Source organism: Octopus bimaculoides, chromosome 4 (assembly GCF_046866305.1).
Source record: "Octopus bimaculoides isolate indiv1 chromosome 4, ASM4686630v1, whole genome shotgun sequence".
NCBI classification, from domain to species: domain Eukaryota; kingdom Metazoa; phylum Mollusca; class Cephalopoda; order Octopoda; family Octopodidae; genus Octopus; species Octopus bimaculoides.
Window position 1 is genome coordinate 688,077 of NC_142931.1, and position 15,998 is coordinate 704,074.

The following is a 15,998-nucleotide window of genomic DNA, read 5'->3' on the forward strand; positions in this document are numbered from 1 at the left end:
ACCGGCTTTTCCGGATTAAGCAATGCTCCCGTTACTTCCTCCTATTCTTTAACTGTAGCGTTGACCAGATCTATGTGCTTGTCGTCCGACACTATGACGGTGACGTCGTCTGCGTATGCCAGCACAACTGACACGCGAGATGCCTCTCAACGTCTCCAGTTTCCCAAGTGATGGCTCGAGGGTCAGTAGATACAGAAGGAACACGAGTGGGTACCCTTGACGGACCGAGTACACGATGTTGAATGGTTGCGATAGGTTACCATTCACCCGGACTACCGAGCAGGTATCACAGTAATGGCAGCGATCCAACCGTGGAAAACCGGACCGAAACTGGCCGCCGTGAGAACAGTCGCCAGATATTGATGGTCAACCCTATCAAAAGCTTTTGACTGATCTAAATTGATCAGAGCCTACCCATGCCAGGTTTCTTAACTACCCTCTCCACGATGTAGTGCATGTGGTGTAGGTTGTCGTGGATGGACCTGTTTGGGACGGCGCATGTTTGTGTGTCTCCAACCAGTTTCTTGACGACAAACGTCAACCTCTTTACTAACACTTTGGCCAAAATTTTCATGCCTGCATTAAGCAGAGTGATGGGCCTAAAATTATCTAATACCTCCCCCTTGTTTGGATCCTTTCTCAGCAGTAGCATTGCTCCTCGGCTCACAGATTTGGTAATTCTCTCATTCTGTTGCCAGTTGCAGTAGATATCTGCCAAGAGGCCTGCAAACAAGTCTGGTATACTAGAATAAAGCTCGTAGGGCAGACCATCTAATCCCGGCGGTTTGTTTCCAGAGTGCAGCCAATTATCCTGTCCCGTATTTCCTCAATTGTTATCGGCCTTTCGCAACACTCCGCATCGCTTGCTGAGAGTCGTGGCAGGTCATTGAGGTAGGCAGTGAAATCCATCCTGCGATCTCGCCCATCGTTCGCCCCGCATAATTTGGCGAAATGCTGCTGAAAAGCCGCTCACATCTGCTCCGACTCGTTCACTGTGCACCCATTTTAATCCATCAAAGATTGAATGGTGTTTTTGTTGCCATTTTGCCCCTTAGCCACCCGGTCCCATCGGGCAGCATAGGTTCCCTCTTGTCTCCGAGAACGTGCCTTAACTCTGACAATGCAACCTTCGTGCTTGACGTTGAAGTGTTCATCGAGGGCCAACCTCGCTGCCAGCACGTCAGTTGAAATACTTTTCCTAAGCTCCTCTTCTAGCTTTCTATTTCTTTCTACAGCTAAAACTTTGTTCGATTTAAGTGATTCTACTTTGATGGCCCTTTTTAGGTTATATCACCATTTATTGTTAACGATTGCCCCCGTCAAAGCTTTCTGAACTAACTCTTTAATCCAGCTTCTGTAAGCTTGATACGCCGTGAATAACGTGTTCAGCTTCCTGTTGCCGGGGCCCGGTCTACGTATGCAATCTAAGTCAACCTTACGGGTTAACGATTTGTGATCTGTGTAGCGGAGTATTTGAAATTGTGGACAACTAATACTATCCCTATCTAAGGACCTGCAAAATACTCTATCTAGATACGATCAGGATGTTCCGGTGCGGTTTGACCATGTCCACATTGGCACATTCGGGAAACCCAGTCGGGACCTGTCAGACGGTTGAAAGTGTCTGATCAGGTTTGCGAGGCTTTTGCAACTCCCTTTCCTATCGGCTAGCCCCACACAATCCAATTTGTGCATCTAAAATAGCGTCGAAATCGCCCACTAACACTAAAGGTAGGGACGTACCCAGGAAGACCTCCAGACGCATGAAGTATTCCGGGTGTCCTGCACCTGTCCGGTGCGTAAACAGCCATCAGTCTGAAGGCCCCATTGACGTCCATGACCTTCTAGGTCTTATCTTCTAGGTCCAAGAAGATTGACCTTATTTTGAGATCCACACCTTTCCGAAACAATACTACACTACCCCCACCACCCATTCCCCGCCGACACGGAGATGCATAGATCTCGTAATCATCGAAAATGGGCACGAAAGCTCGCGGTTCGGTTGGTCTGGATTCAGTAATAGCTATTACATCTGTTCCTCGTGACCTGAGGTCGTTGAGTAACTGACCTTGTTTCCAAGGGAACCCCAGGCCACGTACATTTATGCAACTTATTTTGAGTATGACCATTTGAGTGGCTGGTAAGGAGAAAAAGGAGCGGACTACTTGCCATTAGCACTCTGGGGTGGGAGCGGGGCAGATATCGCGCTCCTTAAGTGAGGTGTGGTGGTCTCCATGACCAAAGATTTATAGAGACTCCAGGACACTTTCGTGTTGAAGCCTCCAACCGCCTCTCTGGAAATTTGGATTTTATGTTCCTGTATGTATGTTGCGATGTTCGAAGCATCGGTATGTGTGGTGGCGGTGTGTTATCCGTGGGGGAAACAGTCAGTCATTTTGATGTTTGTGTTTTTCTTTATGTATAATAGTAAGTTTGTGTTGTCTGTGTTTATGGCGGGGAGTTTTGTGGTATTTTTGTTATTTTCGTTTACTTTTTCTGTTGGAAGCGTAGGTGTTGTTGCTGTTGTTGTTTTCGGATGATTTTGAATGCATTTTTGGAGGGTACAGCTTGTTTATTTGTTGGTGTACTGTTGTCTCTCGACTTAGATGATTCTGATTTTATCTTCCGAGTGGAGGAGGACGGCTGCAGCAATCCAGTAAGCCTTCGTTTCTGATGGTATCTCCAGTAATTTTATCTCGACGACGCGCCGTACCGAGTGTGTTGGAACTAGAAAAAAATGTTTCTCAGCTGGGCTGTTGAGTGCTGTTTTGCTACGTCTTCTGTAGCAAATTTTACTTCAATTGTGCCATAATTCTTACCCCTCCACAGATATGTTACGTCTTTCCAAATGAGTTGCAAGCACTTTTCAACCGCTTGCTTAGTAGCAATTTCTAAACGTCTATTTTAAAAATATATATAGAGTTGTGTACACTATGGCACGTTTGTTTGTATTGTCTATAATATCTGGAGGTGTATTTATCGAAACACATCTTCGCTTCTATTTAACATGTTTCTGTAGTCTTTGAGAGATTCTACACAAACATTAATGAATTCATTTCTAGGTTTTGCCATTGAAGCAAAACCTCGGTTGTTTAATGCATTGAGCTGTTGTTGTTGTTGAGTGTTCAATGTGTTAGTGGTGGTAGTGGGGGGAAGGCTTAGATTCACAGGTGTTGCGACGCTGGCAGAGTCCATTAGCTGAATTTCCTTGTTCCTTTCCTCTTCTTTCTCGCCTTTCTTTTCTTCTTTTTCCTTCTGTTGCTTAGCGTTGTACGTGCTGGAAAGACGTTGATCGTCTTTTTCTCTGCTTTTAAGGCGTGGAGAAGACGGAGACAATTAATTTAAAAACTTTTTTGGCTGTTTTCCGATGGCAGAGGAGGAAGTCTAAAAGAGAGGAAGAGCTGACACTCTTCTCCAAGGACATTTTGCAAATTTTTAAATTGAAAAATGAAAAAAATGTAGAATTTAAATTGAAAATTAGTCCCAAAAGCGGTAAAGTTCTACCTAACCGCTCAGCTCAGCAAGAGCCCAGTCGGCCTGGCTACAGAAATGTCGTAAAAAATTTTCAGATACAACAATATTATTTGTAAAAACTGAACAAAAACTTACTGCTCACGAACATCCACCCTTCCTCTTTGAAATCCACGAACAAAATAATAATAATAATAAATTCTTTTTATTAGCCACAAAAGCTAATAGACGACCAAGAAGAGAAGACATAGTTGGGATGATGTGCCGATATATTAGAGACAATCAGGATTAAACACCCGCCAATCTGAGGTATGTAGATAGGCACAAGCTAAAAGCGGAAACTAAAGAGACAGATTCTGTCTTCGGACTATTCCAGACGGGAAATATAACTGAAACCAACAAGATTCTTTAGGCTTTTGTTTTAGTTGCGGCAGAAAGAGTTGAATAGAAAAGAAGAGAAACATTTGTAGAAGAATTTGTGAGGATAAGTTGATAGATTGAAAAGAGGGGAACTGCAAAACGAAAACCTAAGAAAAAGACAAAAAAGAACATATGGAATAAGAAGAAATAAAGGGTATGATGTGATATTGGAAGAATTGAAACAAAGAGTAGTATCAATCAAAGCAAAACTGGAAAGATACGACAATAGAACAAAGTAATTCAGGCAAAACGGAAGGTTTTGAAGCCAATCGGAAAAGGCTGGTTCAGGAACTGGGATGGGCAATTACACGTAACATTGGTATCAGGTGCAGACAAAAGCAGGGCATTCTGGAGAAGAATTTGGGATCAACCTGTAAAGCATAATGAGGAAGCAGGATGGCTGCATGAAATCCAAGATAGGTTAAGAAATATAGAAGGCCAAGACAACATAAAAATAACTACAGAAATCACTAAAAACAAAAACAGTTAAGGAAAACCCCAAATTAAAAGTGCCCAAGGGCGGATGGTATCCAAGGATTATTGGATGAAGAAATTGATAAAAGGATAGTGCATAAAAGGGTAGTGCATAAAAAGATAGTGCATAAAAGGATAGTGCAACTGGTAGATGAGTGCTGGCAGGAAGGCTCAGTACCCAGCTGGATGACAAAGGGAAAGACATTGTTGTGTGCCAAGGATTCTTGAAAAGGATAATATTGTATCCAGTTTTCGACCAATAACATGTCTTCCGCTAATGTGGAAACCATTGCCAGGTGCTTTGGCCGGTGAACTGTATGGATACTTAGAAAAAAGTGGGCTGCTACCTATTGAACAGAAAGAGTGCTGAAGGAGGAGCCGGGGAACGAAGGAACAGCAAGAGAAGTCACACAAACCTGAGAATGGCATTGATTGATTGTCGCAAATCTTACTATAGCACACTCTTGGATAACAAGAACGATAGAAACGTATGGAGTAGCAGAAAACATGGAACAGTATGAAATGTTGGAGAACTGAACTGAGAGCAGGAAATCGAGTATTGAAAATCAAGAGAGGAGTCTTCCAGGGGGAAGATGCATCTCCACTGGTCTTTGTGCTGGGTGTGTGTGTGAAATATTACAGAAGGCAAAGTTGGGGTATGATCTGGGAAGCGGTAGAGAAAGCTAAACTACTTGCTATTCAAGGATGACTTGAAGTTGTTCAGAAAAAGTGAGGCAGAACTGGACAACCTTGTCCAGTCTGTGCAAATTTTCTAAAATGATATCAAGATGGGATTTGGATTCCCAAAAAGCGCTACGATGGTGAGGAGATGAGGAAAACTTGTGAGGAGAGAAGAGGCACAGGGTTGCCAAGTGATGAAACCATGGAGGCAATTGAGCCTGAACTTGGATATGAATATCCGTGAATACTTGAGACAGATGGAATTAAACGCAACGATATAAGACAAAAGACAAAGAAAGAGTATCTGCGGTGGGTGAGAAAAATATTGGCTTCAACGCTAAATTTTCGAAAGATAATTTCGACAATAAACTCGCACGCAGTCGTAATAGTTTGGTATGGCGTTGGAATTGTGAAGTGGACAGAGGAGGGATAAAAAGAGTTGGACAGGAAGATAAGAAAGTTCCTAGCGATGCATGGAGCCCATCGGCCACGTGCAGACACTGATCCTCCAGTACACGAAGAGAGCAAATGGAGGAAGGGGATTGATAAGTGTGGAAGACTGTGTACGTATCGAACTCGGGAGCTAATAAGATACCTATCCCAAAGTAAGGAAACCTCGCTAGTGTCAGTTAAAAATGGGGGCGTATTAAAAATTGAGAGAGAAAAAGGGAAAAACAAAACACGAAGTGCAAAAGCGACGTGAAAAAGCATTACGCAGCAAGGGTCTCCATAATCAATTCCATATGGCCACAAGTGAAGTTTCTGGAAAACATAGGAGGGATTGACAGAAGAAAGGAACACTGAGAAAAAAAGAGACTGATAATTCCATACTGGTAGACAAGATTTGGCCACAAAGGATCAACCTTAGGAATGAGCAAGTGTCTCCACTGTACTGCATTTGTAATAGAGTGGACGAAACCATTTTCCATATCGCGAACGAATGCCTTAGACTTGCCCCAAAACACTACAAGTTGTGGTGACACGATCAGGTAGCGATTGTGCTACATTAGAAATTGTTCGAAAAGTGGTGTCTAGAGAGAGGCAAGATGTGGTATAAGCACAAACCGTAGAGAGTGGTGGAGTCGGATACTTGTAAAATCCTGTGGGATTTCTCAATCGAAACACATCAGGTACCAGACACGTGACACATCAGGTACCTTGTCCACCAGGTGGTGGATAAGGTGCACCACATGTGCTATAATATTTGATGTTGCGTGCTCCTTTGACCCACGAATAGTCAAGAAAGAATGCGGAAAAAATCGTGTGCAATCCTCTTGAGTGCGAAATTGTTCGAGTATGGAAAATGAAGAAGATAAAAATAGTGCCAATTACTGTTGGGTCCTTGGGGACAATATCAGAAGGCATCAAGGCTTGCCTCCGTGGCACGGCCAGAATAATCAGGAAAGTATTAGATAGTTGAACAGATAGCATGGTAGCGTAGTCTGCATGTGGCAAAGCCGCTACGCATGCAAGACTGCAGGAGTTCCAACAAAACCTGAGTTACAAATAATAATAATAATAATAATAGTAGTGTGTGTGTGTGTGTGTGTGTGTGTGTGAAATACATATCAGTGTGCATAATGCAGACAAAAAGAATAAAGTAGAATAACATAATCGAATGATATTTTGACGAAACTCTACAATTGCAACTCTGAGCTTCATTTTACAGTTTCTGCAGCAATAATAGAAATAGAATAGCAAATCTTTTCTTGATATTCGAAGTAAATATACTTAAAAACCACCTATGTATGATTATATACACGTGTATGTATGTATGTGTGTGTGTGTGTGTGTGTGTGTGTGTGTGTGTGTGTGTGTGTGTGTGTATACGTGTGTGTGTGTGCGTGTATATTTCCTACGCAATAAAGATTATATAACTTAACTGAAATGTAATATGAGCTCTCAATTTATATTTGCAATGTACCGAGGGTATATAGCGTTGGAGATTAGTTTCTGAAATACATATACACGTGACTCTGTGTGTGTGTGTATATCTGTTGTCATAGATATTGTGACATGTACGTTTATGTGAGTGTGTGTGTGTGTGTGTGTGTGTGTGTATACTATCGGGTATATACTTACATATTTGATAGAGACACAAGGTTAAAGACATATTACTGGGATCAGTAGAGAGAGATGGAGAGGGGGTATTTATTGATAGAGGCGGTGATGGTTTATACACATCCACACACGCGCACGCGCATATGCATTCATACATGCATGCAGATATACATGTATACATACACTTATATACATACATGCATGCATACACACATACATATATACGTACATACATATATGTATACATACATGTACACATAAATAAATAAATACATACATACATATGTATATGTGTGTCTGTTGTCTGTGTGTGTATGTATGTATGCGTGTGTGTGTGTGTAATTAAAGTAATGTATATATGAATATGGTAGGTTTAGTCAGAGTAATCTCAATATTCTGCCATTTGTGTGTAGGTATTCTTTGGTGGTATTCCATTACTGATTTGAAGATTCTTTAAACAAGCCATAACGCTGGCGGCAGTTCCACGAAGAATTAGAATAGAAATTCTCTAAAACTTGCAGGACGTTTCTGTTTGAGCATTCCAAGTGTCAACAAGGTGACAGCTAAGGTACTGTTGGGTCACTGAAGGGCCTTGCACATCTGTAGTGTCAAAGGTGAAAGGTTAGAAAATGTATAAGTTGGTCAATTTTGTGGATTTGACATCTTTTGTAGACGCAACTGAACAGACTTCGACGAAGATTGTGCAATGGGAAAGGCGAGGAATGTGTTGCATTCAAAATACAAAATTCCCATAATTTTATGTAAAGAATTCGCAATGTTCAGGCGCTGATCCCCATTTCCGTTCAAATCTGGAAGTTCCGCATTTCAACACATGTTGAACAAATGGAATTTTTATTGGGGTGTAAAGAAGAAAATGACAAAATGACCGCAGGACTTATCATGCATATCCATCGTCTTACTAAAAAAAGAAAGCATCGCACATTGATGCGATAATACGCTGAACCAAACCGGTACAGAGACAATTCTCGCTAAAATGTTTGCCAAAGGCGCAGACATGGCTATGTAGTTAAGATGCAAGCTTTGCAACCACGTGGTTTCGGGTTCAGTCCTATAACGGTGAAGGAGCCTTGGGGAACGTATTCAGCCATACACCAGGAACATGGTGATGAGGAGGCCAGCATACCCTCCCTATTTCATTGATCTTCCCCAACGAATAACTGAACAAGAGAATGCTTACACTTAATATCGTTCCAGTTGTGTTTAGAATCCTTCAATGTCGGATTGGAAAGGAGGTGAGTCTGCAATGGAATGGCAGCGTTTCGATTTGTTGATAGTTGAAGATTAATTGAACCAGAGCCGAATTCACCACTCATGATTGCAAACCCGATGCCCTAACCATTGAGCCAAGTGCTTTCTCTTTCTCTCTCTCTCTCTCTCTCTCTCTCTCTCTCTCTCTCTCTTTCTCTCTCTCTCTCTCTCTCTCTCTCTCTTACACACACACATTTAAAGATGTATATACATACATAGAGAAAAGATATAGTTCTGATGACCAAACGGTATTACATAACCGTATCATTATCTAATTAATATTATGTTTAATGCTCAGTGCAAAACCGATTGTTAAAATCGGCTTAAATCGATATATGATATTGAACACTATGATTAATATACCAACTCTACTGGAAAATATGCGATTTTCTAAAATAACTTATGGATGCTTTGACAATCATTCACTCGTATATGCGTTTCCGTATAAATTCAAGTGTTTGTGCGACCTTAAATTATAAAAACAGGAAACATTAACTGAACAAAGGTGTCAAGTTGAAGTGTAGAGTAAAATATATTTTTTCATAAGGTTTTATACTCTGTGTGCGTGTGTATGTGTGTATCTGCGTATATGTGTGAGTGTGTGTGCGTGTGTATATGTGTGTGTGATATATATATATATATATATATATATATATATATATATATATATATATATATATATACATATATATATATACACTATTATTGATGTTATCATCTTCCTTGTTATTCTTATTTCTATTGTCCCTCTTCCTATTGTTAGTATTAGTTGTTTATTTATTATTATTATTATTATTAAAGGCGGCTAAGGTGGTTGAATCGTTAGCAACCGGGCGAGATGCTAAGCAGTATTTCGTCTACCGCTACGTTCTGAGTTCAGATTCTACCGGGCTCGACTTTGCCTTTCATCCTTTCGGGGTCGATTAAATAAGTACCAGTTACGCTCTGGGATCGATGTAATCGACTTAATCCCTTCTCCCAAATTTGAGGCCTTGTGCTTCCAGTAGAAAGGATTATTATTATTATTATTATTATCATCATTATTTGTTTATGGCGCATGACCTAGTGGATAGGATATCTCACCCTAGACGGGGTGGTGCGTTGCACTGCGATTACTTCGACACCTGATGCATAGTACACATGTGTGCACCTGTTCAAACAACGTCGATTTGATGGAGGAACAGATGAGCCAACGCACAGCACATGACAAATTACAGACAAATCTCATTTGTGCAGGTCGTTCGGCAGAAGGAGCTGAACACTCAGACGTCATCTCCGATGGGAGAGGCCATCCTTATATATTGATTTATTTTTTGCTACTCTAGCCACAAAGCCCGAAATGTTTGGGGACGGGGCCAGTCGATTAGATGGACCACAGTACGCAATTGGTACTTAATTTAACGACCCCCGAAAGGATGAAAGGCAAAGTCGGCCTCGGCAGAATTTGAACTCAGAACGTAACGGCAGACGAAATACCGCCAAGCATTTCGCCCGGCGTGCTAACGTTTCTGCCAGCTCGCCGCCTTAATATATTTATTTATTAATAACATTAACTGGCAAAGTCGTTAGCTCACGAGCTAAATAATAAGTTCAAATTCCGCCTTTTATCTTTTCGGGGTCGATAGTGTCAGAAATAAGTGATGATTGACTCGTTATTATATTCTTATTTAGAATTAGAGAGAAAGATCGAGAACTGGGGGTCGATGCAATTGATTTATCCCTTTCACCGAACTTGCTGGCCTTGTAACAAAATTTGAAATCAGTTTTGGAATCTCTATGAATTCTTAAATTGTTCGAACTTGCAATTATATCATTTGCTACATGCATAACATACTTCATCGCTGTAATGCTTACCTTTCCGTTGAATGTTATCTGTCTATATTAATTCAGTTCTTTGTTTTCAGGTGAGGTCGGCAAAGAGATGTACATCGTAAACAGAGGTCGGCTGCAAGTTGTGGCAGACAATGGCAAAACAGTTCTGGCCACTTTGAAGCCGGGTAGCTACTTCGGAGAGATAAGTATTCTTAACATGGGTACAGCTGGAAATCGACGCACAGCATCAGTGAGGTCTGTGGGTTATTCAGACTTGTTCTGTTTGTCAAAACAAGACTTGTGGGATGTTCTCAAAGAATACCCAGCGGCTAGGGTGAAACTGGAATCTATAGCAGTGAAGAGACTGGAGAAGTACAAGAAAGCACCATTGGAAAAAGGTCAGTCTGGAATATTTATACGTGCATAGTAGACATACATACAAACAGAGAGAGAGGGGGGGGAGAGAGAAGGTAAAAAGAAATGGAAAGAGAGAACATACACACACGCATATATGTAAATATATAATGTGTACATGTTTGCTTTTGTAAATGTCTGTTTATATATACATGTTCCTGAATATTGGTTCTTTCATTAACTTATACGTGCTACTTTCTTATCAATAATACGAAATAATTTCCTGGACGTTTTCTTTCATTGACTATTTTGTTTTTAAAAAGGGACAAGCTCAAAAATTGATTCTACCATGCCATTAAAAGCATCTGTGCTTTATTCAACTTTTTTCAACAAAATCAAAGAGACGTTTTAGATGTCAATAAATTTGTCGTTTGCAACAGAAGCAAGTATTATGTTTCAGACTATAATCCCTCTCTGACGGAAGATCAACGACCGAAACGTCAAGTTTTTAAAAAAACTTATTGACCATGATAATGAATATTTACTGTTGTTGTCAACAAAGAATCTCACCAGTTTCCCCTGTTCTAGACTTCATCATATTCTCAACAGACCTATATCCCATTATGTATCGTATCATTCTCTTCTTATCTTATATATCGGTAGTTTCTGGGTTATAAAGCCACAAATTAAAGAGGGTGGAGAGCTCCACGTTGTCAATCGACCTGCTGGAAGTCGCAGCTAAATCTCCATCTGAACACGCCCTACCTTTAAACAAAAAAAAACGTGATTGCGGCCATGACTGTGTGTTTAAGAAGCTCGCGTTGCAACTATGTGATTTCCGGTTCAGTCTCACTGCACGACACTTTGGGCAAAAGTCTTCTACTAAAGCCCCCGATCGGCCAATGCTTTCTCAGTGAATTAATGACGATGTGCTCCAGTAGACTGTTAGGGCTAATGACGTCACTGATGCCATGGCTACTGTGTTATGTTTGTCTGGATTAAGTGATATTAGGATGGTGTCGGAGTGTTGTGAGAGATTATAGACTATTAAAACGTTGTTAACCCAAGTTTAACTCCAATCGATCTTTAATCAATCTCTAATCAAAATGTCGCCATCTTATTTTCGAAAATGTTATATTTTTGTTTTATGTCATGTTTGGAGCGACAGGGGAGAGTTTTACACCAGTATCCTTTGAAGGCCCTTCGAGAAACCGTGCGATGGACACGGTGGATGTCCTTTTTGTTGTGAGTTTCAGGAGAAACATGTGCAGGGAGGGAATTCCGAAAGCTGACGTCCTGGTGAAGGATGTAGCGAAATCCTTCCTCCATAGATACGCAGCTTGAAGAGTGGATACAAAATGTTGGTGGTAGGGGTGGTGGTGGCGGTGTTGATGATGGTGATGGTGATGGTAGTGGTACTTATGTTGTTGTTGGTGGGGTAGTGGGGGTGATAGTAGTAGTTGTTGTTGTTGTTGTCCTAGCAGGTCACGGATGGAATGCTTTTAATCCTAGGTCTGTTCAGCAATCATCGTTTACTTTTTTATTGACTCCAGCCACTGGGTGGTGGCCTCGCTGGGGCACGTTTTAGAGATATTTTTGTGAAATCCTGAATATTGCAAAAGCTATTATAACAGAATCAAAAGTATAAAATAATTGTAAAATAGAAGACATAAAATCTGTTATTTTTTACTTCATTGAACTGTGGCCCATGGTGGGGCACGGCCTCGAAGGGTCTAATTGAATAAATCAATACTTATTTTGGTACTTATTCTATCGGATCTTTTTTGACAAACCACTATATATATATATATATATATATATATATATATATAATTAATAATTATAATTGAGGGTACACGAAGTGCCAGCGTTGCTAGAAATAAGAGTCGAAGAATACTCAAATAAGTCAGCATTTCACTGAACACACACACACGCACACACACACACACGCACGCACACACACACACACACACACACACATATATGTGTAGTGATGCATCATTTCACATGCACATTGTCAAGTTGACAGCAAAGTGCAGACAGCTGGCGGGGTGAATACTGAGGACATTCCGTACAAGGGATCAAAAAGTCATGTTGACTCTATGGAAGACATTTGTCCTGAGCCGCCTAGACTATTGCTCTCAGTTGTGGTCACCACACAGTGTGAAACGGACAGCAGAACTCGAGGCAATTCAGCTGCACTATACAAAAAAGATCGCCACAGTCCAGCAGATGAACTACAGGGAGCGACTGCAGGCACTAGGTCTCTACTCCCTGGAACGCAGGCGGGAGAGATATGTAATAATATACATATGGAAAATACTGGAAGTACTGGTGCCGAACTTTGGCATCAAGTACTACAGGAATGCCCGCACGGGTCGCCACTGCATGGTGCCAAAGGTACCGTCCACTGCATCTCACATAAGAACGAGATACTGCAGCAGCCTCGGTTTCAGAGGACCTCAGCTCTTCAATGCCCTGCCAAAACACTTGAGAGACATGCAAGACATGGATGCGGAGGTCTTCAAGACAAAACTCGACGCTTTCCTCTCCACGATACCAGACGAACCAATGGCTCGAAATGAGACACAGTTTAGGGCAGCGATGTCAAATTCTCTTATACACCAGATGTGCCATCAAAACTCTTGATTGGACTATATCAGGTGCAGGAGAAGAGCCATGCAAGGAACGTGAAGAGAGCAAAGCATAAAGACAGAAAATCACGGTGGTGCTCCAGCATGACCACAGCCACTTAGCTGAAACCCATAAATAAATAAATAAATAAATAAATATATATATATATATATATATATATATATATATATATATATATATATATATGTGCAACATGTAGATTGTGATATTCGGCTTCTGTATAAATATTCGCCTTGCTATATATACACGAGCCACATGTTTAGCTGGAGGAATACTTAGCTGTGACTTGAACTACAACATCTGCAGCAATAGTAACAAACAGCGACGGACATTGTAAATAAGAGCAACAACGGATAGAAAATGCGCAGCTTCACAATAGCAACATTGACAACGACGACAACAACAACAACAAGCACCGAGACGACAATAGACGGGCCACAGCAATAAAAGGCGAAACATGATTAAGTATGAAGAAACTTATATTGATCTCTCATAGGGATACGACAGACAAACAATGCAATTACCATGGTAACGAGATCAAATAAGAAATAGAAAAGATCAATCATAAGAAGATCGAAAATAAAAACATCAATACCAACAAGAGCAACAATAGTATGTTTAATCGTGTCTAGTGACTTTCTATGAAGAGGCTTTCAATAGCTTCTTCAAACACGTATATACGCATATAGATATACATGCACACACGGACACTGACTCACGCGTGCGTACACACGGATGTACAGGTAAGCGTTTTCAGACACACACACACACACACACACCTAAAGATATATACGCAAAAGCATTCTCTGGCGATATAAATGGGTGCACAATGACATGCACACACTCTCATACACGCACGCACCTACAATCTCTCATGCAGACATGCATTGCTTCCTTGAACCACGACATTGAAAGAAATCTTTCAATATGGACTGAGCCATCTTTGTTCTGCTTCAACACCTTCCAGACACAATACACACACACACACACACACACACACACACACACACACACACACATATCAGTATTATGTTTACAATTCACCCAAGACTAGCCCCTTCCCCCATGCAATGGGTTCCCTACAAAGGTCGAAATCACATCACATTAAAACATTGACACAATTTCTTCACTACAAATGGTCCTGCACTTTTCAATGTTATCCCAAAAGAAATTGAAGTAGAAAAAGACCCCACAACTTTCAAACGGTACCTGGACAAATTCCTCCAGGAAATATCAGATATATCACCTACACCTGGATACGTCTCAACCAACAACTCTGTATTTGTGTGGTCCATGGTGTCCCAAAATAATTAACTAAAAGACTTTTCCAGGTGGCGCTATTGAGTTAGTCATGGCTTGGGCCAATAATGGCCGAAACCTATCTAAGTTATGTATATATAAAAGGATATTGTTTATAATGATATCAAGTGACATAGCATGCGTAAAAAAATACCATGAAGTAAATAATTATTAATTAATAATCAAGAGTACTGACGGTAGCACCGGCACGCTAAAAATAGCAGTCAGAAGACAACTACAACCATAAATTTTCACTGATACACATCAATTGAAGTCGGGAGAATGAGCAAAAATTATAATTTTTTTTTACCTCAGAGTACTTTTTTAAGAATGCTTTCCGCTTGATGTTATTGTAAACAATAATATCCTTTTATATATTTTTATAATTTATTATTCACTCCGATCACCTTTTTAAATTTGCCGCGGCATTAAAAACGGTCATCGCGCACATTAATTGAGATGGGCAAGTTCTATGACCCTTGGGTCAGTGAGACTTGCTGGGGAGAACTAGGTGGTACTTCCACAAAGTTCGAAATCATGACGATACGGGTATGTCTGGTTTTCTCAATTTACGATTCTTTTCGTTATTGATACGGAAGATTAGAATTTTCGCTCGTTCTCTCGACTTCACTTGATGTATATCAGTGAAAATTTGTGATTGTACTTGTCTTCTGACTGCTATTTTTAGCGTGCCGGTGCTACCTGTAGTACCCTTAATTATTAATATATATATATATATATATATATAATAGTGTATATTAATGCTGGTTGGTTGGTTTCTTCTGCTACGCTTTAGATTGTATAGGGAGAGAGGTAGCGAGAGCGTAAAAGAAACATATAGAGGGCGTTAACATAGGAGGTGCAGGATGAATGTACAAAAGAAGTGTGGTAGCAGGAGGAGGAGAAGATGAGGGGGAGTAAACAACAGAATATGGAAGCAGTTATGCAAATGATAAATTTGTTTAATTTTATTTTAAGGTAATAACTATTTTTCTTTTGAAAATTTCAATTCATTTCAAGCTTTTAAAACATTTGATAAAAGTTGAGTTGTTTTCTACTGTAGGCACAAGACCCGAAATTTTGGGGGAGGGGGTCAGTCGATTAGATCGACCCCTGTACGTAATTGGTACTTAATTTATCGACCTCGGCGGAATTTCAATTCAGAGCGTAAAGACAGACGAAAGCATTTCCCCCGGCGTTCTGAGCTTTCTGCCAGCTCGCTGCCTTTGATAAAAAGTTAAATTATAATTGTAATGTGTCTGCCAGATTTCCTGGTATTATTCATAGTGGCAAAAGTATGCTTCCAAAGCCAACCCTCATAACTCAATCATTTTGCGGAACAGCTCGCATATCTGGGAGAGCACTGGTGGCACAGATTCGAAAGCTGGGTTACAAGAGCATTTACACCGAGAGACGTTTATTAGTAGGCTACTGAGTGACATGACACGTTTTCGATTTCTCTTTACAATTTTAATATGACTGAGTTGATAATATTGTTAGCA

General features: G+C 40.5%; 1 protein-coding gene across 1 annotated transcript in view; it reads left to right on the top strand.

The window, feature by feature from the left end:
- The window catches only part of LOC106874517 (uncharacterized), a 392,108-nt gene that overhangs the window by 282,908 nt on the left and 93,202 nt on the right, over positions 1-15,998 (top strand). Inside the window, exon 3 of the mRNA XM_052966843.2 lies at positions 10,281-10,586. Coding sequence (XP_052822803.1) covers positions 10,281-10,586 — 306 coding nt within the window. The remainder of the gene's footprint in view (positions 1-10,280; positions 10,587-15,998) is intronic.